The sequence below is a fragment of the Oncorhynchus gorbuscha genome, unplaced genomic scaffold, assembly GCF_021184085.1.
Source record: "Oncorhynchus gorbuscha isolate QuinsamMale2020 ecotype Even-year unplaced genomic scaffold, OgorEven_v1.0 Un_scaffold_576, whole genome shotgun sequence".
NCBI lineage: Eukaryota > Metazoa > Chordata > Actinopteri > Salmoniformes > Salmonidae > Oncorhynchus > Oncorhynchus gorbuscha.
This window is the reverse complement of record NW_025745411.1, coordinates 105764-133130: the sequence shown is the minus strand read 5'-3', so window position 1 is coordinate 133130 and position 27367 is coordinate 105764. Positions and strand designations below refer to the sequence as shown.

General features: G+C 47.8%; 1 protein-coding gene across 3 annotated transcripts in view; it reads right to left on the bottom strand.

The window, feature by feature from the left end:
- LOC124018752 (carboxypeptidase M-like) overlaps positions 1-27367 on the bottom strand; it is a 100088-nt gene that overhangs the window by 55547 nt on the left and 17174 nt on the right. For all 3 annotated transcript variants that reach the window (XM_046334105.1, XM_046334104.1, XM_046334106.1), the window contains exons 3-4: positions 25697-25794; positions 3583-3752 (exon numbers count right to left, since the gene is read on the bottom strand). In XM_046334105.1, the coding sequence (XP_046190061.1) occupies positions 3583-3752; positions 25697-25794 (268 nt within the window). The remainder of the gene's footprint in view (positions 1-3582; positions 3753-25696; positions 25795-27367) is intronic.

The following is a 27367-nucleotide window of genomic DNA, read 5'->3' as shown; positions in this document are numbered from 1 at the left end:
ACACTGCTAATTACAGAGTTGGAGTCAAGACCGGACCTACGTCCCAAAACGGCACCCTACTCCCTATGTAGTGCACTACTTTTGACCAGGGCCCATAGGGAATAGTGTGCCATTTTTAACTTAAACCAGAACTTTCCAGGCCCATCTCTGGCTAATTGGAGACTTCGGGAAGTCTTCCTGTTTCCAGACAGTCAAATAAAAGACTAAAGGGTCAGTAATTGTGGTTGACAGGCTTTGTTCCAGCCTCTGTATTTATGGTAAAACACAAGGGACAGCAAAGTGCCGGGTTACAGGCAGAGTGAAATGTACAAATGGTTCACTTCTATTGGGTCTTCTAAATAACCGCCAATCAGCTCAGTGCAGACAAATCAGATCTACCAATCAGCTCAGTGCAGACATATCAGATCTACCAATCAGCTCAGTGCAGACATATCAGATCTACCAATCAGCTCAGTGCAGACAAATCAGATCTACCAATCAGCTCAGTGCAGACAAATCAGATCTACCAATCAGCTCAGTGCAGACAAATCAGATCTACCAATCAGCTCAGTGCAGACAAATATCAGATATTTACCACCAAAACAGAACAGGTTGTGTTCATTGCCAGTGGTTTCAGTTAAACTGATGACCACTGATCTAAGCCCTATTACAATAAAAACATGACGAGTCATTTAGATCCAGGAAGTCATTTAGATCCAGGAAGTCATTGCAGTCATCTCCTCCAATCACTGAAACTTTTGGAAACCCAACTTGCTGCGTTATTGTATTGTTGCTTATTAATAATATTTTTTCCCCCGGAAGGAAGACGTCTCTGTTGTTCTAAGAACCATTCCCTGTTCCAAGTTGTTATGGTAACGAGTAGGTGAGAGGTTTTTTCTACTGTCTGGGGCTGGGATGACTGTGTCAGAGTCAGAGTGTGTGGGTGGGTGTCAGTGTCCTGTCCCATCCGGGGGGGTAGGAATTCACTGCCAGGGAATGGGATCTGTGTATGTGTATGTGTATGTGTGTGTGTGTGTGTGTGTGTAAATGCAAGTATTTGTGAGTGAAAGAGAGTGTGTGTGTCAGAGAGAAGAGAGACAGAGCGAGAGAGAGAGTCTGTTTTCAGGCGTGGCTTCCTGCCACTCGCCCACATCAGAGTGTTGTGGGTGAGCGCTGTAGAGGTGTTGTGTCTACAAACATCTCAGATAAAACTCCAGGATCTGTTAATGGGTGTGACTGTCACTGCCTCCCTTCCAAATGAAACCCTATTCCCTATGTAGGGGGCCAACGGAACCCTATTCCCTATGTAGGGGGGCCAACGGGAACCCTATTCCCTATGTAGGGGGGCCAACGGAACCCTATTCCCTATGTAGGGGGCCAACGGAACCCTATTCCCTAAATCGCTGAAGTTGGAGACTTTTATCTCCCTCACCAACTTCAAACATCAGCTATCCGAGCAGCTAACCGATCGCTGCAGCTGTACATAGTCTATTGGTAAATAGCCCACCCATTTTCACCTACCTCATTCCCATACTGTTTTTATACTGTTTTTTATTTATTTACTTTTCTGCTCTTTTGCACACCAATATCTCTACCTGTACATGACCATCTGATCATTTATCACTCCAGTGTTAATCTGCAAAATTGTATTATTCGCCTACCTCCTCATGCCTTTTGCACACATTGTATATAGACTGCCCATTTTTTTTTCTACTGTGTTATTGACTTGTTAATTGTTTACTCCATGTGTAACTCTGTGTTGTCTGTTCACACTGCTATGCTTTATTTTGGCCAGGTCGCAGTTGCAAATGAGAACTTGTTCTCAACTAGCTTACCTGGTTAAATGTAGGGGGGCCAACGGAACCCTATTCCCTATGTAGGGGGGCCAACGGAACCCTATTCCCTATGTAGGGGGGCCAACGGGACCACCCAGCCAGTCACTCCATCCATCCATCCAGCCAGCCAGTCACTCCATCCATCCATCCAGCCACTCCATCCATTCAGCCACTCCATCCATTCAGCCACTCCATCCATTCAGCCACTCCATCCATCCAGCCACTCCATCCATTCAGCCACTCCATCCATCCAGCCACTCCATCCATCCAGCCACTCCATCCATCCAGCCACTCCATCCATTCAGCCACTCCATCCATCCAGCCACTCCATCCATCCAGCCACTCCATCCATCCAGCCACTCCATCCATCCAGCCACTCCATCCATCCAGCCACTCCATCCATTCAGCCACTCCATCCATTCAGCCACTCCATCCATCCATCCACTCCATCCATCCATCCACTCCATCCATCCATCCATCGATCCTCTAAAGTCTCACTGCCACAACTATATCCAGACACAGTAGAACTCTGAAACTACATTTAAAAGGGGCAATCTGGGATTTGAAAAAAAAACAACAACAGCGTCCACCCCGCCACTTGGACAGCGCTATAGATGCTGACCGACCCTCTAGGTCCTAGAGTCTAGGAGATCAACACGATACTGTGAAACCGACACTGAGGCACTTTGTCTGGATGAGCGACACCACATAGTCGGACGGTCAGATGTATTCACTCAAACACACCTAAACACATTGGAAAGCTCTACAACACCAAGTCAGACTGGACCAAGGCTGTGAGTTACAGGGACAGATGGATCTTATTGACTTTAAGAGACAACCCACGATGTCCCTCCATCCACGGTGACTAAGAGACAACCCACGATGTCCCTCCATCCACGGTGACTAAGACACAACCCTCGATGTCCCTCCATCCACGGTGACTAAGACACAACCCATGATGTCCCTCCATCCACGGTGACTAAGACAACCCATGATGTCCCTCCATCCATGGTGACTAAGACAACCCATGATGTCCCTCCATCCACGGTGACTAAGACAACCCATGATGTCCCTCCATCCACGGTGACTAAAAGACAACCCATGATGTCCCTCCATCCACGGTGACTAAAAGACAACCCATGATGTCCCTCCATCCATGGTGACTAAGACAACCCATGATGTCCCTCCATCCATGGTGACTAAGACACAACCCACGATGTCCCTCCATCCACGGTGACTAAGACACAACCCACGATGTCCCTCCATCCACGGTGACTAAGACACAACCCACGATGTCTCTCCATCCACGGTGACTAACAGACAACCCACGATGTCCCTCCATCCACTGTGACTAACAGACAACCCATGATGTCCCTCCATCCACGGTGACTAAGAGACAACCCATGATGTCCCTCCATCCCACGGTGACTAAGACACAACCCACGATGTCCCTCCATCCACGGTGACTAAGACACAACCCACGATGTCCCTCCATCCACGGTGACTAAGACACAACCCACGATGTCCCTCCATCCACGGTGACTAAGACACAACCCACGATGTCCCTCCATCCACGGTGACTAAGACACAACCCACGATGTCCCTCCATCCACGGTGACTAATACACAACCCACGATGTCCCTCTATCCACGGTGACTAAGACACAACCCACGATGTCCCTCCATCCACGGTGACTAAAAGACAACCCACAATGTCTCTCCATCCACGGTGACTAAGACTCAACCCATGATGTCCCTCACTATCTCACCTCCCCTGGGAGTACATGCAGTCTCTGCTGGAGGACTCGAAGCCGTCTGGGTTCATGGAAACCAGGATGTGGACGCGGGTGCTGTTCAGGAGGCGGGTCACCAGCGGGTCGCTAAGGTAACCACGGGTCAGGTGATCGATCAGCTGGAGCAGGAGAACTCTGCCCACCACCTAAAAAAAAAGAGATGCATTGATACAGTTACAACCATAGAGATCCTATTGACTTAGTAGAGGGCCATATCATAAACCTTCAACGTTCTAGAACGGGAAGAAAATAAAAAGGCATGCGATATCGGAAATTCTATAATAGAATCATAGTCAACCTAAACTATGGTCATATAATTATCAATACATTTTATACGGGAAGAAAATAAAAAGGCATGCGATATCGGAAATTCTATAATAGAATTATAGTCAACCTAAACTATGGTCATATAATTATCAATACATTTTATACGGGAAGAAAATAAAAAGGCATGCGATATCGGAAATTCTATAATAGAATTATAGTCAACCTAAAATATTGTCATATGATTATAAATACATTTTATACAGGTTTTATACCAATTGTCTGTATAATTAGTCTATAAAAATATATGTAAACAGACCGTAAAACGTAGACAATCTGACCTTTAAATGCTGTGATAAGATTCTAGTGTTCTAATTCAATGGTTACAACAGTGTTTTAGGTAAATGGTATACTTTATGCCTTCTGAGAAAATGTATTCAACGAACCCTGGACACACTGAAAGAGACACTGCCAGAACGTCCGTCTGCTGATCGACTGCAGCAGATAAAACACTGAATAAACTGAGACACGTTGTCAGAACGTCAGAGACCCCCCCCCCCCTACTGGTGATCCCACATTATACTGTCTGAGAAATGTAGGCTCTTAAAAACCCTTGAGACCCCGCCATCCTTCCCTCCCACCATCCACCCCTCCCTCCGTCCCTCAGATTGGATCTTAGCATGACTAATCCTCGTTGACCTTAAGACCAGCACGTATTTCCATTTAGTCTGAGATTGATCAAATCTGCCCTCTCAAAAGATCTGCTACTTACTAAACAACCAGCTAAACTAATCCGATAACATGGTTAACCAACCAGCTAAACTAATCCTCTACATGGTTAACCAACCAGCTAAACTAATCCTCTACATGGTTAACCAACCAGCTAAACTAATCCGATAACATGGTTAACCAACCAGCTAAACTAATCCTCTACATGGTTAACCAACCAGCTAAACTAATCCGATAACATGGTTAACCAACCAGCTAAACTAATCCGATAACATGGTTAAACAACCAGCTAAACTAATCCGATAACATGGTTAACCAACCAGCTAAACTAATCCTCTACATGGTTAATGTGGTCCTTCTGTTAACCAACCAGCTAAACTAATCCTCTACATGGTTAATGTGGTCCTGCTGTTAACCAACCAGCTAAACTAATCCTCTACATGGTTAATGTGGTCCTGCTGTTAACCAACCAGCTAAACTAATCCGATAACATGGTTAATGTGGTCCTGCTGTTAACCAACCAGCTAAACTAATCCGATAACATGGTTAATGTGGTCCTTCTGTTAACCAACCAGCTAAACTAATCCGATAACATGGTTAATGTGGTCCTGCTGTTAACCAACCAGCTAAACTAATCCTCTACATGGTTAATGTGGTCCTGCTGTTAACCAACCAGCTAAACTAATCCGATAACATGGTTAATGTGGTCCTTCTGTTAACCAACCAGCTAAACTAATCCTCTACATGGTTAATGTGGTCCTGCTGTTAACCAACCAGCTAAACTAATCCGATAACATGGTTAATGTGGTCCTGCTGTTAACCAACCAGCTAAACTAATCCTCTACATGGTTAATGTGGTCCTGCTGTTAACCAACCAGCTAAACTAATCCTCTACATGGTTAATGTGGTCCTGCTGTTAACCAACCAGCTAAACTAATCCTCTACATGGTTAATGTGGTCCTGCTGTTAACCAACCAGCTAAACTAATCCTCTACATGGTTAATGTGGTCCTTCTGTTAACCAACCAGCTAAACTAATCCGATAACATGGTTAATGTGGTCCTGCTGTTAACCAACCAGCTAAACTAATCCGATAACATGGTTAATGTGGTCCTGCTGTTAACCAACCAGCTAAACTAATCCTCTACATGGTTAATGTGGTCCTGCTGTTAACCAACCAGCTAAACTAATCCGATAACATGGTTAATGTGGTCCTGCTGTTAACCAACCAGCTAAACTAATCCTCTACATGGTTAATGTGGTCCTGCTGTTAACCAACCAGCTAAACTAATCCGATAACATGGTTAATGTGGTCCTGCTGTTAACCAACCAGCTAAACTAATCCGATAACATGGTTAACCAACCAGCTAAACTAATCCGATAACATGGTTAATGTGGTCCTGCTGTTAACCAACCAGCTAAACTAATCCTCTACATGGTTAATGTGGTCCTGCTGTTAACCAACCAGCTAAACTAATCCTCTACATGGTTAATGTGGTCCTTCTGTTAACCAACCAGCTAAACTAATCCTCTACATGGTTAATGTGGTCCTTCTGTTAACCAACCAGCTAAACTAATCCTCTACATGGTTAATGTGGTCCTTCTGTTAACCAACCAGCTAAACTAATCCGATAACATGGTTAATGTGGTCCTTCTGTTAACCAACCAGCTAAACTAATCCGATAACATGGTTAATGTGGTCCTGCTGTTAACCAACCAGCTAAACTAATCCTCTACATGGTTAATGTGGTCCTGCTGTTAACCAACCAGCTAAACTAATCCGATAACATGGTTAATGTGGTCCTGCTGTTAACCAACCAGCTAAACTAATCCGATAACATGGTTAATGTGGTCCTGCTGTTAACCAACCAGCTAAACTAATCCTCTACATGGTTAATGTGGTCCTGCTGTTAACCAACCAGCTAAACTAATCCTCTACATGGTTAATGTGGTCCTTCTGTTAACCAACCAGCTAAACTAATCCTCTACATGGTTAATGTGGTCCTGCTGTTAACCAACCAGCTAAACTAATCCTCTACATGGTTAATGTGGTCCTGCTGTTAACCAACCAGCTAAACTAATCCGATAACATGGTTAATGTGGTCCTGCTGTTAACCAACCAGCTAAACTAATCCGATAACATGGTTAATGTGGTCCTGCTGTTAACCAACCAGCTAAACTAATCCTCTACATGGTTAATGTGGTCCTGCTGTTAACCAACCAGCTAAACTAATCCTCTACATGGTTAATGTGGTCCTTCTGTTAACCAACCAGCTAAACTAATCCTCTACATGGTTAATGTGGTCCTGCTGTTAACCAACCAGCTAAACTAATCCTCTACATGGTTAATGTGGTCCTGCTGTTAACCAACCAGCTAAACTAATCCGATAACATGGTTAATGTGGTCCTGCTGTTAACCAACCAGCTAAACTAATCCTCTACATGGTTAATGTGGTCCTGCTGTTAACCAACCAGCTAAACTAATCCTCTACATGGTTAATGTGGTCCTTCTGTTAACCAACCAGCTAAACTAATCCTCTACATGGTTAATGTGGTCCTGCTGTTAACCAACCAGCTAAACTAATCCTCTACATGGTTAATGTGGTCCTGCTGTTAACCAACCAGCTAAACTAATCCTCTACATGGTTAATGTGGTCCTGCTGTTAACCAACCAGCTAAACTAATCCGATAACATGGTTAATGTGGTCCTGCTGTTAACCAACCAGCTAAACTAATCCTCTACATGGTTAATGTGGTCCTGCTGTTAACCAACCAGCTAAACTAATCCTCTACATGGTTAATGTGGTCCTTCTGTTAACCAACCAGCTAAACTAATCCTCTACATGGTTAATGTGGTCCTGCTGTTAACCAACCAGCTAAACTAATCCTCTACATGGTTAATGTGGTCCTGCTGTTAACCAACCAGCTAAACTAATCCGATAACATGGTTAATGTGGTCCTGCTGTTAACCAACCAGCTAAACTAATCCGATAACATGGTTAATGTGGTCCTGCTGTTAACCAACCAGCTAAACTAATCCTCTACATGGTTAATGTGGTCCTGCTGTTAACCAACCAGCTAAACTAATCCTCTACATGGTTAATGTGGTCCTTCTGTTAACCAACCAGCTAAACTAATCCTCTACATGGTTAATGTGGTCCTGCTGTTAACCAACCAGCTAAACTAATCCTCTACATGGTTAATGTGGTCCTTCTGTTAACCAACCAGCTAAACTAATCCGATAACATGGTTAATGTGGTCCTGCTGTTAACCAACCAGCTAAACTAATCCGATAACATGGTTAATGTGGTCCTGCTGTTAACCAACCAGCTAAACTAATCCTCTACATGGTTAATGTGGTCCTTCTGTTAACCAACCAGCTAAACTAATCCTCTACATGGTTAATGTGGTCCTGCTGTTAACCAACCAGCTAAACTAATCCGATAACATGGTTAATGTGGTCCTGCTGTTAACCAACCAGCTAAACTAATCCTCTACATGGTTAATGTGGTCCTGCTGTTAACCAACCAGCTAAACTAATCCTCTACATGGTTAATGTGGTCCTTCTGTTAACCAACCAGCTAAACTAATCCTCTACATGGTTAATGTGGTCCTTCTGTTAACCAACCAGCTAAACTAATCCTCTACATGGTTAATGTGGTCCTGCTGTTAACCAACCAGCTAAACTAATCCTCTACATGGTTAATGTGGTCCTTCTGTTAACCAACCAGCTAAACTAATCCTCTACATGGTTAACCATCCAGCTAAACTAATCCTCTACATGGTTAATGTGGTCCTTCTGTTAACCAACCAGCTAAACTAATCCTCTACATGGTTAATGTGGTCCTTCTGTTAACCAAGAGTACAGTTCCAATCATAGGGTGCAGTTTGTTCTATATCATTAGCATAATCGCCATAGATACAGTAAACCGTCATTACACGCAGTAAACCGTCATGACACGCAGTAAACCGTCATGACACGCAGTAAACCGTCATTACACGCAGTAAACCGCAGTAAACCGTCATTACACGCAGTAAACCGTCATTACACGCAGTAAACCGTCATTACACGCAGTAAACAGTCTTTACACGCAGTAAACCGTCATTACACGCAGTAAACCGTCATTACACGCAGTAAACCGCAGTAAACCGTCATTACACGCAGTAAACCGTCATTACACGCAGTAAACCGTCATTACACGCAGTAAACAGTCACTACACGCAGTAAACCGTCATTACACGCAGTAAACCGTCATTACACGCAGTAAACAGTCATTACACGCAGTAAACCGTCATTACACGCAGTAAACCGTCATTACACGCAGTAAACCGTCATTACACGTGCAATAGACAGTTTAAAGGAGCCTCAGAGAGTTACTGTGACAGGGCCTCATTCCTTTTTTTTTTTCTCTTCTTTTTTTTCTCCCCAATTTCGTGGTGTCCAACCTGGTAACCTTGGTCAGCGCGCCCTGCGCCCGGCCCACCACAGGAGTCGCTGGTTCACGATGAGACAAGGACATCCCTACCGGCCAAACCCTCCCTAACCCGGACGACGCTAGGCCAATTGTGCATCGCCCCACGGACCTCCAGGTGGCGGCCGGTTACGACAGAGCCTGGGCGCGAACCCAGAGGCTCTGGTGGCACAGCTGGCGCTGCAGTACAGCGCCCTGAACCACTGCGCCACCCGGGAGGCCCCAGAGCCCCATACATGGGGCAAACTTCAAAACAGAGAAACAACTCATTAGAAGACAGCTGAGACGTGAATAGTTTGGTACAGTCTCAGGTCAGGCATTGGATCAAGGTTAAAAATGCCACGATACAAGTTGTTCTTGGTTTGCTAAGACATTGTGGCTGGACCACCATTACTGGAAGCTCTGTATGTGTGATTGAAGAGGAGTCATCATCATTTTAGAAGATTTTGTTTGCCAAGTCCCATCTCTATATTCAAATGAGTCTATAAGTCAAATGATTCTGTGCCAAACATGTCAGTTTTTTGGGGGCAGTGTCACCTGTTTTGAAGAGGCTGAATAACATTTGAAGAAAGGAGCACGATTAGTTTATTTAATTTCTACTCAATCTGCCGAGGAGAAGGAAAGTAGTTCACCTCCTGGTCCAAAGATCAAACACACAGATTGGTTAACTCCCGTTAGTAATGATTAACACAAATAGAAAACCCTGGCTAGAACTCCAGAGCTTCCGGAACTAGAATCAGGGGAGCTGACGGAATTCATATGGTTCCATCCCTAAGCAACAGCACATTGTCGTTCCATTGTGTCTCCGTCCACTGAGCACTGTGGTATTCTAGAATGCTCCATTCTATTCAGGCCACAACAGTGGAGCACGGCTAGCCCTGAGGCCTAGTCTTCTGAATGGATAGTCAGAGAGAGAAAAATGAATGAGTGTGTGTGTGTGTGTACCCCTCAGAGCAGCAGAACATGTCCTGTGTGCCCCCAGGTGAAGTAGAGGCAGTGTGACATCGCCGTGACATCGCTCTGCTACATCCCAGCTGGGGGGAAATGAGAGGAAAGGCCTCATCTGGTATCTCTTAACCATGTCCATTCAGCTTAGAGGAAGGAGCGATGGTAATATTACATCCTATTCCCTATACAGGGCACTACTTTACAGGGGAGCCCAGGGTCCTGGTCAGTAGTGCCCTACATAGTGGATAGGGTGCTATTTGTGACGGTCCTCAAGGCTTCTCCAGGGGACTGACTGACTACTGATCCATGCTGGGATTTGGAAGTCTAGTTACAGTGAAGCCTGGAGGGGATGGAGGAGGGGGGGTTTAGGTCCCTCAGTCCCAAGTGCTGGCCCCGTCTGATAGGAGGAGTAACGCTGGCCCCGTCTGATAGGAGGAGTAACGCTGGCCCCGTCTGATAGGAGGAGTAACGCTGGCCCCGTCTGATAGGAGTAATGCTGGCCCTGTCTGATAGGAGTAATGCTGGCCCTGTCTGATAGGAGGAGTAATGCTGGCCCTGTCTGATAGGAGGAGTAATGCTGGCCCTGTCTGATAGGAGGAGTAATGCTGGCCCTGTCTGATAGGAGGAGTAATGCTGGCCCTGTCTGATAGGAGGAGTAATGCTGGCCCTGTCTGATAGGAGGAGTAACGCTGGCCCTGTCTGATAGGAGGAGTAACGCTGGCCCTGTCTGATAGGAGTAATGCTGGCCCTGTCTGATAGGAGTAATGCTGGCCCTGTCTGATAGGAGTAATGCTGGCCCTGTCTGATAGGAGTAATGCTGGCCCTGTCTGATAGGAGTAATGCTGGCCCTGTCTGATAGGAGTAATGCTGGCCCTGTCTGATAGGAGTAAGGCTGGCCCTGTCTGATAGGAGGAGTAATGCTGGCCCTGTCTGATAGGAGGAGTAACGCTGGCCCCGTCTGATAGGAGGAGTAATGCTGGCCCTGTCTGATAGGAGGAGTAATGCTGGCCCTGTCTGATAGGAAGAGTAACGCTGGCCCTGTCTGATAGGAGTAATGCTGGCCCTGTCTGATAGGAGTAATCCTGGCCCTGTCTGATAGGAGTAATGCTGGCCCTGTCTGATAGGAGTAATGCTGGCCCTGTCTGATAGGAGTAATGCTGGCCCTGTCTGATAGCTGCACAGGGAAACAGGGAAACAGTGCTGTTAGTTAATAAATGGATGTTTTTGTAGTGCATTGAATAACATGAATTAGTTGAATTGTTCACAGTAGGAGAGGGTTGGAGAGTGTTACATTACAGATGTGGGATGGGTCCCAAATCAGACCCTATGTAATGCATTCATTTTGACAAGAGCCCGGTCAGAAATAGTGCACGACATAGGGAATAGAGCGCCATTTGGGACAGAGTCGTGCTGTACGCCTTCAGGGGTAGTTCAGCTGTACAACAGTGGACTCTACAAACAGAAGCATACCCTCCACCCCTCCCCTAAACTGTTGACAACCCTAGGGTGGCTAACCACCCCTCCCCTAAACTGTTGACAATCCTAGGGTGGCTAACAACCCCTCCCCTAAACTGTTGACAACCCTAGGGTGGCTCTAACCACCCCTCCCCTAAACTGTTGACAACCCTAGGGTGGCTCTAACCACCCCACCCCTAAACTGTTGACAACCCTAGGGTGGCTCTAACCACCCCTCCCCTAAACTGTTGACAACCCTAGGGTGGCTCTAACCACCCCTCCCCTAAACTGTTGACAACCCTAGGGTGGCTCTAACCACCCCTCCCCTAAACTGTTGACAACCCTAGGGTGGCTCTAACCACCCCTCCCCTGTTGACAGCCCTAGGGTGGCTCTAACCACCCCTCCCTGTTGACAGCCCTAGGGTGGCTCTAACCACCCCTCCCCTGTTGACAACCCTGGGGTGGCTCTAACCACCCCTCCCTGTTGACAACCCTAGGGTGCCTAACCCCTCCCCTGTTGACAACCCTAGGGTGCCTCTAACCACCCCTCCCCTAAACTGTTGACAACCCTAGGGTGGCTAACCACCCCTCCCCTAAACTGTTGACAACCCTAGGGTGGCTAACCACCCCTCCCCTAAACTGTTGACAACCCTAGGGTGGCTAACCACCCCTCCCCTAAACTGTTGACAACCCTAGGGTGGCTAACCACCCCTCCCCTAAACTGTTGACAACCCTAGGGTGGCTAACCACCCCTCCCCTAAACTGTTGACAACCCTAGGGTGGCTAACCATCCCTCCCCTAAACTGTTGACAAACCTAGGGTGGCTAACCATCCCTCCCCTAAACTGTTGACAACCCTAGGGTGGCTCTAACCACCCCTCCCCTGTTGACAGCCCTAGGGTCGCTCTAACCACCCCTCCTCTAAACTGTTGACAACCCTAGGGTGGCTAACCACCCCTCCCCTAAACTGTTGACAACCCTAGGGTGGCTCTAACCACCCCTCCCCTGTTGACAGCCCTAGGGTGGCTCTAACCACCCCTCCCCTGTTGACAGCCCTAGGGTCGCTCTAACCACCCCTCCTCTAAACTGTTGACAACCCTAGGGTGGCTCTAACCACCCGTCCCCTAATCTGTTGACAACCCTAGGGTGGCTCTAACCACCCCTCCCCTAAACTATTGACAACTCTAGGGTGGCTCCAACCACCCCTCCCCTAAACTGTTGACAACCCTAGGGTGGCTCTAACCACCCCTCCCCTGTTGACAACCCTAGGGTGGCTCTAACCACCCCTCCCCTGTTGACAACCCTAGGGTGGCTCTAACCACCCCTCCCCTGTTGACAACCCTAGGGTGGCTCTAACCACACAGCAACGCTCCTCTCCTCATAAAACCATCAGAAACCAAACCATGAGCCGACTCGCCTCATAAAGTTGCAAAGTTGAGAATAAAAATAGAAACTACTACTGAGAGAGAGAATATTCCCATCAGTCTTTATACCTCGCTGATACCACTACTACTGAGAGAGAGAATATTCCCATCAGTCTTTATACCTCGTTCTAACACCACTACTACTGAGAGAGGAGAATATTCCCATCAGTCTTTATACCTCGTTCTAACACCACTACTACTGAGAGAGGAGAATATTCCCATCAGTCTTTATACCTCGTTCTAACACCATTACTACTGAGAGAGAGAATATTCCCATCAGTCTTTATACCTCGCTGACACCACTACTACTGAGAGAGAGAATATTCCCATCAGTCTTTATACCTCGTTCTAACACCACTACTACTGAGAGAGAGAATATTCCCATCAGTCTTTATACCTCGTTCTAACACCACTACTACTGAGAGAGAGAATATTCCCATCAGTCTTTATACCTCGCTAACACCACTACTACTGAGAGAGAGAATATTCCCATCAGTCTTTATACCTCGCTAACAGCACTACTACTGAGAGAGAGAATATTCCCATCAGTCTTTATACCTCGTTCTAACACCACTACTACTGAGAGAGAGAATATTCCCATCAGTCTTTATAACTCGCTGACACCACTACTACTGAGAGAGAGAATATTCCCATCAGTCTTTATACCTCGTTCTAACACCACTACTACTGAGAGAGAGAATATTCCCATCAGTCTTTATACCTCGTTCTAACACCACTACTACTGAGAGAGAGAATATTCCCATCAGTCTTTATACCTCGCTGACACCACTACTACTGAGAGAGAGAATATTCCCATCAGTCTTTATACCTCGCTCTAACACCACTACTACTGAGAGAGGAGAATATTCCCATCAGTCTTTATACCTCGTTCTAACACCACTACTACTGAGAGAGGAGAATATTCCCATCAGTCTTTATACCTCGCTCTAACACCACTACTACTGAGAGAGAGAATATTCCCATCAGTCTTTATACCTCGTTCTAACACCACTACTACTGAGAGAGAGAGAATATTCACATCAGTCTTTATACCTCGCTAACACCACTACTACTGAGAGAGAGAATATTCCCATCAGTCTTTATACCTCGCTAACAGCACTACTACTGAGAGAGAGAATATTCCCATCAGTCTTTATACCTCGTTCTAACACCACTACTACTGAGAGAGAGAATATTCCCATCAGTCTTTATAACTCGCTGACACCACTACTACTGAGAGAGAGAATATTCCCATCAGTCTTTATACCTACTACTGTTCTAACACCACTACTACTGAGAGAGAGAATATTCCCATCAGTCTTTATACCTCGCTGACACCACTACTACTGAGAGAGAGAATATTCCCATCAGTCTTTATACCTCGTTCTAACACCACTACTACTGAGAGAGAGAATATTCCCATCAGTCTTTATACCTCGTTCTAACACCACTACTACTGAGAGAGAGAATATTCCCATCAGTCTTTATACCTCGTTCTAACACCACTACTACTGAGAGAGAGAATATTCCCATCAGTCTTTATAACTCGCTGACACCACTACTACTGAGAGAGAGAATATTCCCATCAGTCTTTATACCTCGTTCTAACACCACTACTACTGAGAGAGAGAATATTCCCATCAGTCTTTATACCTCGTTCTAACACCACTACTACTGAGAGAGAGAATATTCCCATCAGTCTTTATACCTCGTTCTAACACCACTACTACTGAGAGAGAGAATATTCCCATCAGTCTTTATACCTCGCTAACACCACTACTACTGAGAGAGAGAATATTCCCATCAGTCTTTATACCTCGCTGACACCACTACTACTGAGAGAGAGAATATTCCCATCAGTCTTTATACCTCGTTCTAACACCACTACTACTGAGAGAGAATATTCCCATCAGTCTTTATACCTCGTTCTAACACCACTACTACTGAGAGAGAGAATATTCCCATCAGTCTTTATACCTCGCTGACAGCTCGTTCTGACAGCTCGTTCTGACAGCTCGTTCTGACAGCTCGTTCTGACAGCTCGTTCTGACAGCTCGTTCTGACAGCTCGTTCTGACAGCTCGTTCTGACAGCTCGTTCTGACAGCCGTGTTTTCCCCTCAGCCAGACGTGAAGCGACATAATTTAAGACGGAAGTCAAATGGTCAAATGGAGGTGGAAATGTGTCTACTGGCTTCATGGGTCCCAAATAGCACACCATTCCCTATTTAGTGCACTTCTTTTGATAGGGATCAGGTACAAAATCAAATAATAATAGTGCACTATAAAAGAGAAATAGGGTGTAATTTGTTCTAGGTTTAAGTTTAGTTCTAGGCCCTCTCCTCTTCTCTCTATACACCAAGTCACTCTGCTCCCTCATATCCTCACATGGTCTCTCCCATCACTGCTACGAGGATGACACTCAGCTACTCTTCTCCTTCTGACACCCAGGTGGCGACAGGTATCTCTGCGTGCCAGACAGACATCTCAGCTTGGACATCGGTCCGCTACCTCAAGCACAACAACATAGAGCTGCTCTTCCTCCCGGGGGAAGCGCCTGTTCAGTCCAAGACCTCTCCATCCCGGATGACCTCTCCATCCCGGATGACAACTCCACGGCGTCCCCCTTCATCCCGGATGACAACTCCACGGCGTCCCCCTTCATCCCGGATGACAACTCCACGGCGTCCCCCTCCCAGAGCATAAACAACCTTAGCGTGACCCTGGACAACAACCCAGTCAACCTCTGCAAACATCAAAGCAGCGACTCGCTCCTTCAGGTTCATTCTCTACAACATCTGTAGAGTACGACCCTTCTTCCACCACTAGCTGTCTTGGGGCCTCTCAGTCTACTACCACCACCACTAGCTGTATTGGGGCCTCTCAGTCTACTACCACCACCACTAGCTGTCTTGGGGCCTCAGTCTACTACCACCACCACCACTACCTGTCTTGGGGCCCCTCAGTCTACCACCACCACTAGCTGTCTTGGGGCCTCTCAGTCTACTACCACCATCACTAGCTGTATTGGGGCCTCTCAGTCTACTACTACCACCACCACTAGCTGTCTTGGGGCCTCTCAGTCTACTACCACCATCACTAGCTGTCTTGGGGCCTCTCAGTCTACTACCACCACCACCACCACCACTAGCTGTATTGGGGCCTCAGTCTACTACCACCACCACCACCACTAGCTGTATTGGGGCCTCTCAGTCTACCACCACCACTACTAGCTGTCTTGGGGCCTCTCAGTCTACTACCACCACCACCACCACCACTAGCTGTATTGGGGCCTCAGTCTACTACCACCACCACCACTAGCTGTATTGGGGCCTCTCAGTCTACTACTACCACTAGCTGTATTGGGGCCTCTCAGTCTACTACCACCACCACCACCACCACTAGCTGTATTGGGGCCTCAGTCTACTACCACCACCACCACTAGCTGTATTGGGGCCTCTCAGTCTACTACTACCACCACTACTAGCTGTATTGGGGCCTCTCAGTCTACTACTACCACCACTACTAGCTGTCTTGGGGCCTCTCAGTCTACTACTACTACCACCACCACTAGCTGTCTTGGGGCCTCAGTCTACTACTACCACCACTAGCTGTCTTAGGGCCTCTCAGTCTACTACTACCACCACTACTAGCTGTCTTGGGGCCTCTCAGTCTACTACCACCACCACTACTAGCTGACTTGGGGCCTCTCAGTCTACTACTACCACCACTAGCTGACTTGGGGCCTCTCAGTCTACTACTACCACCACTACTAGCTGACTTGGGGCCTCTCAGTCTACTACTACCACCACTAGCTGACTTGGGGCCTCTCAGTCTACTACTACCACCACTACTAGCTGACTTGGGGCCTCTCAGTCTACTACTACCACCACTAGCTGTCTTGGGGCCCCTCAGTCTACTACCACCACTAGCTGTCTTGGGGCCTCTCAGTCTACTACTACCACCACTACTAGCTGACTTGGGGCCTCTCAGTCTACTACTACCACCACTAGCTGACTTGGGGCCTCTCAGTCTACTACTACCACCACTAGCTGTCTTGGGGCCCCTCAGTCTACTACCACCACTAGCTGTCTTGGGGCCTCTCAGTCTGAGTCATAGTACTGTTACCCGTCTTAGGGCCTTTAAGTCTTCTAGCAGCAGACTCCTCAGAGTCACGTCTATTTACAGTAAGTCTTATTTCCACTTATTATACACCCTACATTTTCTCACAAGTCCACACCCTCCATTTTCTCACAAGTCCATTCCATCTCACTAAAGTAGGGGTCAAACCATTTCTATCTGCAGGCGTCGTGGTGTGGGTGCAGGCTTTTGTCCCAACCAAGCAGTAACACACCTGACCTGATTGAACTAATCAGTCTTAAAGGGATACGTCGGCATTTTAGCAACGAGGCCCTTTGTCTACTTCCCCAGAGTCAGATGAACTTGTCGATGTCCAGTATTAAAGAAGTTCGATGTAGTTTCGCAAGCAAACGCTAACTAAAACTAGCTAGCAACTGCACTAGCGCTAGCTAGCAACTGCACTAGCGCTAGCTAGCAACTGCACTAGCGCTAGCTAGCAACTGCACTAGCGCTAGCTAGCAACTGCACTCGTTTGCAACTTGCTTCAAACTACACGATGAGACAAATGTTATCCACAAGTTCATCTGACTCTGGGGAAAGTAGATAAAAAGGGCCTCAATGCCAAAATCCCGAAGTATCCCTTTAATTAAAAGACTAGGATAAGCCAATAATCTGAACGAGGTGTGTTACTGCTGGGCTGGATCACAGACGTACACCCATAGTGTCTCTTTGCGGTCACTGTTCTGAAGGAAGCGTCTGACTGGGCGTTCAACAGACATAAAGCGTCTGACTGGGCGTTCAACAGACATAAAGCGCCTGACTGGGCGTTCAACAGACATAAAGCGTCTGACTGGGCGTTCAACAGACATAAAGCGTCTGACTGGGCGTTCAACAGACATAAAGCATCTGACTGGGCGTTCAACAGACATAAAGCGCCTGACTGGGCGTTCAACAGACATAAAGCGTCTGACTGGGCGTTCAACAGACATAAAGCGTCTGACTGGGCGTTCAACAGACATAAAGCGTCTGACTGGGCGTTCAACAGACATAAAGCGTCTGACTGGGCGTTCAACAGACATAAAGCGCCTGACTGGGCGTTCAACAGACATAAAGCGTCTGACTGGGCGTTCAACAGACATAATAATATAATAATATAATATATATATGCCATTTAGCAGACGCTTTTATCCAAAGCGACTTACAGTCATGTGTGCATACATTCTACGTATGGGTGGTCCCGGGAATCGAACCCACTACCCTGGCGTTACAAGCACCATGCTCTACCAACTGAGCTACAGAAGGACCATAAAGCGTCTGACTGGGCGTTCAACAGACATAAAGCGCCTGACTGGGTGTTCAACAGACATAAAGCGCCTGACTGGGCGTTCAACAGACATAAAGCGCCTGACTGGGCGTTCAACAGACATAAAGCGCCTGACTGGGCGTTCAACAGACATAAAGCGTCTGACTGGGCGTTCAACAGACAAAGCGCCTGACTGGGCGTTCAACAGACAAAGCGCCTGACTGGGCGTTCAACAGACATAAAGCGCCTGACTGGGCGTTCAACAGACATAAAGCGTCTGACTGGGCGTTCAACAGGTAGAACTGCAGGATGATGCAACAGAGTTAAACTGTTCATTCACTTCCTACTGACACATTTCAAGATGGCGTCTTTCAAGCTGCCAAACAGGAAACCGGTACAAACCTTTTAAAACCCTTTCCTCCAATCAAATGACCACATTGTCCTCTAGACTACCGAGAACATCATTCATATTTTTCATAACTCATAAACAATTTTATTAAAATGTTGAAAATCTGGTGTTTCTATTTCAAACAGTTGTTATATTTCAGTCTTCTGTGATGTATATAAAGTGTAATATTGGGAAGCAAACTCTAAATGTAATACATGTCAACTCTGTATCTGACATGGTACTGGTGTCTCCTCCTTTAAGCCCATAACCATGTGTGTGAGATGTACACTTTAGTTTCAAAGTAGATTTGTTTCAGACTACCCAGAATCCCTCTGTGTGATCCTTTCTTTTTGAACCCTTTTCTACATTGTAGAATAATAGTGAAGACATCAAAACTATGAAATAACACAGGTAGTTGATAGAATGCCAAGAATGTGCAAAGCTGTCAAGGCAACGAGTAGCGACTTTGAAGAATTTGGAATAAATTTTTGATTAAACAAATCCAAATATATCATTTTTTGTTCCAGATTCTTCAAAGTCGTCACGCTTTGTCTTGATGACAGCTTTGCACATTCTTGCTATGGGAACGACATCTTCGACGCACGTTCTAATGAACTCGCACACCGAATCAGCGTATTCGTCAATATTCCCATCTGACGCAATACGAAACATGTCCCAGTCCACGTGATGGAAGCAGTCTTGGAGTGTAGAGTCAGCTTGTTCTGACCAGCGTTGGACAGACCTCAGCGTGGGAGCCTCTTGTTTTAATTTCTGCCTGTAGGCAGGGATCAGCAAAATGGAGTCGTGGTCAGCTTTTCCGAAAGGGGGGCGGGGCAGGGCCTTATATGCGTCGCGGAAGTTAGAGTAACAATGATCCAAGGTTTTACCACCCCTGACAGCTTTGCACATTCTTGGCATTCTCTTATGTGTGTTATTTCATAGTCTCGATGTCTTCACTATTATTCTACAATGAAGAAAACTGTAAAAATAAAGAAAAACCCTGGAATGAGTAAGTGTCCAAACCTTTGACTGGTTCTGTATATAAATTGACCGTAAAAACACATTTATCACTATGGGGACAATGAAGTAAATTATGAACACGTTTTAGTAAAAAAGAAAAAAAATGATACATAGTTGTTTATCTTATTACTAATAAAGCCTGTTAGTGTTTGTTTACTACAGTAATGCTGAAGAGCAGCTCTCTCTCTCTCTGTGCGTATCTGCTGTGCGTTGGCCGGAGTCTTCTCAACCTCATTTTTCTTCATCAGATTTCCCGGTCCGAGAGTAGAGTGGTGTCGCTATCTCTTGCAAAGAGGGTTTAATTCAGACCCCTGGAGGAGGACTGGCACTTACAATGGAGCCCCGGGGCAAACCAGACAGGAGGAGACCCGGGGCAAACCAGACAGGAGGAGACCCGGGGCAAACCAGACAGGAGGAGACCCGAGGGAACCAGACAGGAGGGAACCAGACAGGAGGAGACCCGAGGGAACCAGACAGGAGGGAACCAGACAGGAGGAGACCCGGGGCAAACCAGACAGGAGGAGACCCGGGGCAAACCAGACAGGAGGAGACCCGAGGCAAACCAGACAGGAGGAGACCCGAGGCAAACCAGACAGGAGGAGACCCGAGGCAAACCAGACAGGAGGAGACCCGAGGCAAACCAGACAGGAGGAGACCCGAGGCAAACCAGACAGGAGGAGACCCGAGACAAACCAGACAGGAGGAGACCCGAGGCAAACCAGACAGGAGGAGACCCGAGGCAAACCAGACAGGAGGAGACCCGAGGGAACCAGACAGGAGGAGACCAGACAGGAGGAGACCCGAGGGAACCAGACAGGAGGAGACCCGAGGGAACCAGACAGGAGGAGACCCGAGGCAACCAGACAGGAGGAGACCCGAGGCAAACCAGAGTGGAGGAGACCCGAGGCAAACCAGACAGGAGGAGACCCGAGGCAAACCAGACAGGAGGAGACCCGAGGCAAACCAGAGTGGAGGAGACCCGAGGCAAACCAGAGTGGAGGAGACCCGAGGGAACCAGACAGGAGGAGACCCGAGGCAAACCAGACAGGAGGAGACCCGAGGGAACCAGACAGGAGGAGACCCGAGGGAACCAGACAGGAGGAGACCCGAGGCAAACCAGAGTGGAGGAGACCCGAGGCAAACCAGAGTGGAGGAGACCCGAGGCAAACCAGAGTGGAGGAGACCCGAGGGAACCAGACAGGAGGAGACCCGAGGCAAACCAGACAGGAGGAGACCCGAGGGAACCAGACAGGAGGAGACCCGAGGGAACCAGACAGGAGGAGACCCGAGGCAAACCAGAGTGGAGGAGACCCGAGGCAAACCAGAGTGGAGGAGACCCGAGGGAACCAGACAGGAGGAGACCCGAGGCAAACCAGAGTGGAGGAGACCCGAGGCAAACCAGAGTGGAGGAGACCCGAGGCAAACCAGAGTGGAGGAGACCCGAGGCAAACCAGAGTGGAGGAGACCCGAGGCAAACCAGAGTGGAGGAGACCCGAGGCAAACCAGAGTGGAGGAGACCCGAGGCAAACCAGAGTGGAGGAGACCCGAGGGAACCAGACAGGAGGAGACCCGAGGCAAACCAGAGTGGAGGAGACCCGAGGGAACCAGACAGGAGGAGACCCGAGGCAAACCAGAGTGGAGGAGACCCGAGGCAAACCAGAGTGGAGGAGACCCGAGGCAAACCAGAGTGGAGGAGACCCGAGGGAACCAGACAGGAGGAGACCCGAGGCAAACCAGACAGGAGGAGACCCGAGGGAACCAGACAGGAGGAGACCCGAGGGAACCAGACAGGAGGAGACCAGACAGGAGGAGACCAGACAGGAGGAGACCCGAGGGAACCAGAGTGGAGGAGACCCGAGGGAACCAGACAGGAGGAGACCCGAGGGAACCAGACAGGAGGAGACCCGAGGCAAACCAGACAGGAGGAGACCAGACAGGAGGAGACCCGAGGGAACCAGACAGGAGGAGACCCGAGGGAACCAGACAGGAGGAGACCCGAGGGAACCAGACAGGAGGAGACCCGAGGGAACCAGACAGGAGGAGACCCGAGGGAACCAGACAGGAGGAGACCCGAGGGAACCAGACAGGAGGAGACCCGAGGGAACCAGAGTGGAGGAGACCCGAGGGAACCAGAGTGGAGGAGACCAGACAGGAGGAGACCCGAGGCAAACCAGACAGGAGGAGACCCGAGGGAACCAGACAGGAGGAGACCCGAGGGAACCAGAGTGGAGGAGACCCGAGGGAACCAGAGTGGAGGAGACCCGAGGGAACCAGAGTGGAGGAGACCCGAGGGAACCAGAGTGGAGGAGACCCGAGGGAACCAGAGTGGAGGAACGGAGGGCGATAGGGAGGGGATGGGAGAAAGACTGGAGATCAAGAAGGGGGGGGGGGCAGTGTGAAAAGAGCCCCTCTTCAACCTCCTCCTGCTGGGGTCACAGTCAGCTGCTCCTCCTCTGTGGCCCTCCAGGCCCCAGAGCCCTCAGCTTCTACAACTCTTTGTGGTCCCAGCCCCCGCCCTCTCTTTCCCACAGGCCACGGACTGAAGGACGGACACACACACACACACACGGCATGTCCCTCCAGACATAACGATGAAACATCTCTATGTAAGGACCTCTCCATCCATCTCCACACAACCCTAATCACACAGTGTGTGTGTCTGCAGCAGTCCACCCCTGCTTCCACATTTAGCAAGGCCAACGGAAAGAGGAGGACATGCAAGGCTGAGCTGGTTTTGTTTGATATGAGAGGGAGGCCCCCTCGTCTACATTCATTTCATTTCCTGTTTGGTAAAGCAAGAGTAAACCACTGACTAGTATCCTCTCTATATCCTCTCCCCTCTGGGGGGGGGCTTTAGTGAACAGTATCCTCTCTATATCCTCTCTCCTCTGGGGGGGCTTTAGGAACAGTATCATCTCTATATCCTCTCCCTCTGGGGGGGGCTTTAGTGAACAGTATCATCTCTATATCCTCTCTCCTCTGGGGGGGGGCTTTAGTGAACAGTATCATCTCTATATCCTCTCCCCTCTGGGGGGGGGGGCTTTAGTGAACAGTATCATCTCTATATCCTCTCCCCTCTGGGGGGCTTTAGTGAACAGTATCATCTCTATATCCTCTCTCCTCTGGGGGGGGGGGGCTTTAGTAAACAGTATCATCTCTATATCCTCTCTCCTCTGGGGGGCTTTAGTGAACAGTATCATCTCTATATCCTCTCTCCTCTGGGGGGCTTTAGTAAACAGTATCATCTCTATATCCTCTCTCCTCTGGGGGGGCTTTAGAGAACAGTATCATCTCTATATCCTCTCTCCTCTGGGGGGCTTTAGAGAACAGTATCATCTCTATATCCTCTCTCCTCTGGGGGGCTTTAGTGAACAGTATCATCTCTATATCCTCTCTCCTCTGGGGGGCTTTAGTGAACAGTATCATCTCTATATCCTCTCCCCTCTGGGGGGGGGCTTTAGTGAACAGTATCATCTCTATATCCTCTCTCCTCTGGGGGGGGGGGGGGCTTTAGTGAACAGTATCATCTCTATATCCTCTCTCCTCTGGGGGGGGGGGCTTTAGTGAACAGTATCATCTCTATATCCTCTCCCCTCTGGGGGGGGGGCTTTAGAGAACAGTATCATCTCTATATCCTCTCCCCTCTGGGGGGGCTTTAGAGAACAGTATCATCTCTATATCCTCTCTCCTCTGGGGGGGGCTTTAGTGAACAGTATCATCTCTATATCCTCTCTCCTCTGGGGGGGGGGGGCTTTAGAGAACAGTATCATCTCTATATCCTCTCCCCTCTGGGGGGGGGGCTTTAGAGAACAGTATCATCTCTATATCCTCTCTCCTCTGGGGGGGCTTTAGTGAACAGTATCATCTCTATATCCTCTCCCCTCTGGGGGGGGGCTTTAGTGAACAGTATCATCTCTACATCCTCTCCCCTCTGGGGGGGCTTTAGTGAACAGTATCATCTCTATATCCTCTCTCCTCTGGGGGGGGGGCTTTAGGAACAGTATCATCTCTATATCCTCTCTCCTCTGGGGGGGCTTTAGAGAACAGTATCATCTCTACATCCTCTCTCCTCTGGGGGGGGCTTTAGAGAACAGTATCATCTCTATATCCTCTCCCTCTGGGGGGGGGGGCTTTAGTGAACAGTATCATCTCTATATCCTCTCTCCTCTGGGGGGGCTTTAGTGAACAGTATCATCTCTATATCCTCTCTCCTCTGGGGGGCTTTAGTGAACAGTATCATCTCTATATCCTCTCTCCTCTGGGGGGCTTTAGAGAACAGTATCATCTCTATATCCTCTCCCCTCTGGGGGGGGGGGCTTTAGTGAACAGTATCATCTCTATATCCTCTCCCCTCTGGGGGGGGGCTTTAGTGAACAGTATCATCTCTATATCCTCTCCCCTCTGGGGGCTTTAGTGAACAGTATCATCTCTATATCCTCTCCCCTCTGGGGGGGGGGGCTTTAGTGAACAGTATCATCTCTATATCCTCTCTCCTCTGGGGGGGCTTTAGTGAACAGTATCATCTCTATATCCTCTCTCCTCTGGGGGGCTTTAGTGAACAGTATCATCTCTATATCCTCTCTCCTCTGGGGGGGGCTTTAGTGAACAGCATCATCTCTATATCCTCTCTCCTCTGGGGGGGCTTTAGTGAACAGCATCATCTCTATATCCTCTCCCCTCTGGGGGGGCTTTAGTGAACAGTATCATCTCTATATCCTCTCCCCTCTGGGGGGGGGCTTTAGTGAACAGTATCATCTCTATATCCTCTCTCCTCTGGGGGGCTTTAGTGAACAGTATCATCTCTATATCCTCTCTCCTCTGGGGGGGCTTTAGGGAACAGTATCATCTCTATATCCTCTCTCTTCTGGGGGGCTTTAGGGAACAGTATCATCTCTATATCCTCTCCCCTCTGGGGGGCTTTAGTAAACAGTATCATCTCTATATCCTCTCCCTCTGGGGGGGGGGGCTTTAGTGAACAGTATCATCTCTATATCCTCTCTCCTCTGGGGGGGGCTTTAGTGAACAGTATCATCTCTATATCCTCTCCCCTCTGGGGGGGCTTTAGTGAACAGTATCATCTCTATATCCTCTCCCCTCTGGGGGGGGGGGCTTTAGTGAACAGTATCACCTCTATATCCTCTCTCCTCTGGGGGGCTTTAGGGAACAGTATCATCTCTATATCCTCTCTCCTCTGGGGGGCTTTAGGAACAGTATCATCTCTATATCCTCTCTCCTCTGGGGGGGGGGCTTTAGTAAACAGTATCATCTCTATATCCTCTCTCCTCTGGGGGGGCTTTAGTAAACAGTATCATCTCTATATCCTCTCTCCTCTGGGGGGGGCTTTAGTAAACAGTATCATCTCTATATCCTCTCTCCTCTGGGGGGCTTTAGTAAACAGTATCATCTCTATATCCTCTCTCCTCTGGGTGGGGGCTTTAGTGAACAGTATCATCTCTATATCCTCTCTCCTCTGGGGGGGGCTTTAGAGAACAGTATCATCTCTATATCCTCTCCCCTCTGGGGGGCTTTAGTAAACAGTATCATCTCTATATCCTCTCTCCTCTGGGGGGCTTTAGTGAACAGTATCATCTCTATATCCTCTCCCCTCTGAGGGGGGTGGGGGCTTTAGTGAACAGTATCATCTCTCTCCTCTGAGGGGGGTTTAGTGAACAGTATCAGCTCTATATCCTCTCTGGGGGGGGGGTTTAGAGAACAGTATCATCCCTCTCCTCTGGGTGGGGGCTTTAGAGAACAGTATCACCTCTATATCTCTCTCCTCTGGGTGGGGGGGCTTTAGAGAACAGTACCACCTCTATATCTCTCTCCTCTGGGGGGGGGGGCTTTAGGGAACAGGAATGGTGATGGCTTGGACCTGGATTGGACAGCTGACTAGGAACACATTTATAAAATGACTTAATGCTACTACGCCAAATATCTTCTGTCTGTGTGTGTATCTGTGTGTGTATCCGTGTGTGTATCCGTGTGTGTCTGTGTTTCCGTGATGAGCTTACCTCATTTCCATGCATATTCCCAACATATTTGAATTCAGGAATTCCCATCCGGTGCTCAGCCGGATTCTTTCCCAGAATGAGCACCCAGAGGTCTCTCCCTGCCAACAAACAACAGCACCATTATACAGAGGAATCACCAAGATATTTACTCATCAAATCAATTCAACCCAGTGTGTTCGTGGGACGGCCTGTTTTTTCCCCACCAGCCCCTAGAGCAGGACAGAACATTATTCAGAGTGTTTTTGATTTCGTGGACTGGCACCTGGCAACTCAACATCAGCTCACAGCCCCCTCTCCTCTGCCCCCTCTCCTCCTCCGCCCCCTCTCCTCCCCTTCTCCTCCGCCCAGTCTCCTCCTCCGCCCAGTCTCCTCCTCCGCCCAGTCTCCTCTCCTCCCCTGCCCCCCCAAACGTCTCAATAACCTCAAATAGTGTTCAATAGGAAGAGAATGAAACTCCCTCAATCCCAGCTCAACCAATCCAACGCTTTTACATTTTGTGGGATATATAGTGAAGGAATGTACACTTCAAGGAGGTAGTATAGATTATTGTCCTGTATGAGAGAGACTTCCTGTGTTCCAGCATTTGTCAGAGCTCTACCACACAACACGTCTGAACCTGCTCCGTGGCCAGTACGTCAGGCAGCAGTGAGTCATCCTCAAGACGAGCTGCTTCTGGCCGCAGGATAGAATCTCTGTTCTCCTTTCATCACAACAACTATAGTAACAGACTACAGGATAGAATCTCTGTTCTCCTTTCATAACAACTATAGTAACAGACTACAGGATAGAATCTCTGTTCTCCTTTAATCACAACAACTATAGTAACAGACTACAGGATAGAATCTCTGTTCTCCTTTCATAACAACTATAGTAACAGACTACAGGATAGAATCTCTGTTCTCCTTTCATCACAACAACAACTAGAGTAACAGACTACAGGATAGAATCTCTGTTCTCCTTTAATCACAACAACTATAGTAACAGACTACAGGATAGAATCTCTGTTCTCCTTTCATAACAACAACTATAGTAACAGACTACAGGATATAATCTCTGTTCTCCTTTCATAACAACAACTATAGTAACAGACTACAGGATATAATCTCTGTTCTCCTTTAATCACAACAACTAGAGTAACAGACTACAGGATATAATCTCTGGTCTCCTTTCATCATAACAACAACTATAGTAACAGACTACAGGATAGAATCTCTGTTCTCCTTTAATCACAACTAGAGTAACAGACTACAGGATAGAATCTCTGTTCTCCTTTAATCACAACAACTATAGTAACAGACTACAGGATATAATCTCTGTTCTCCTTTCATAACAACTATAGTAACAGACTACAGGATAGAATCTCTGTTCTCCTTTAATCACAACAACTATAGTAACAGACTACAGGATATAATCTCTGTTCTCCTTTCATCATAACAACAACTAGAGTAACAGACTACAGGATAGAATCTCTGTTCTCCTTTCATAACAACTATAGTAACAGACTACAGGATAGAATCTCTGGTCTCCTTTCATCATAACAACAACTATAGTAACAGACTACAGGATATAATCTCTGTTCTCCTTTCATCATAACAACTAGAGTAACAGACTACAGGATATAATCTCTGGTCTCCTTTCATCATAACTATAGTAGCAGACTACAGGATAGAA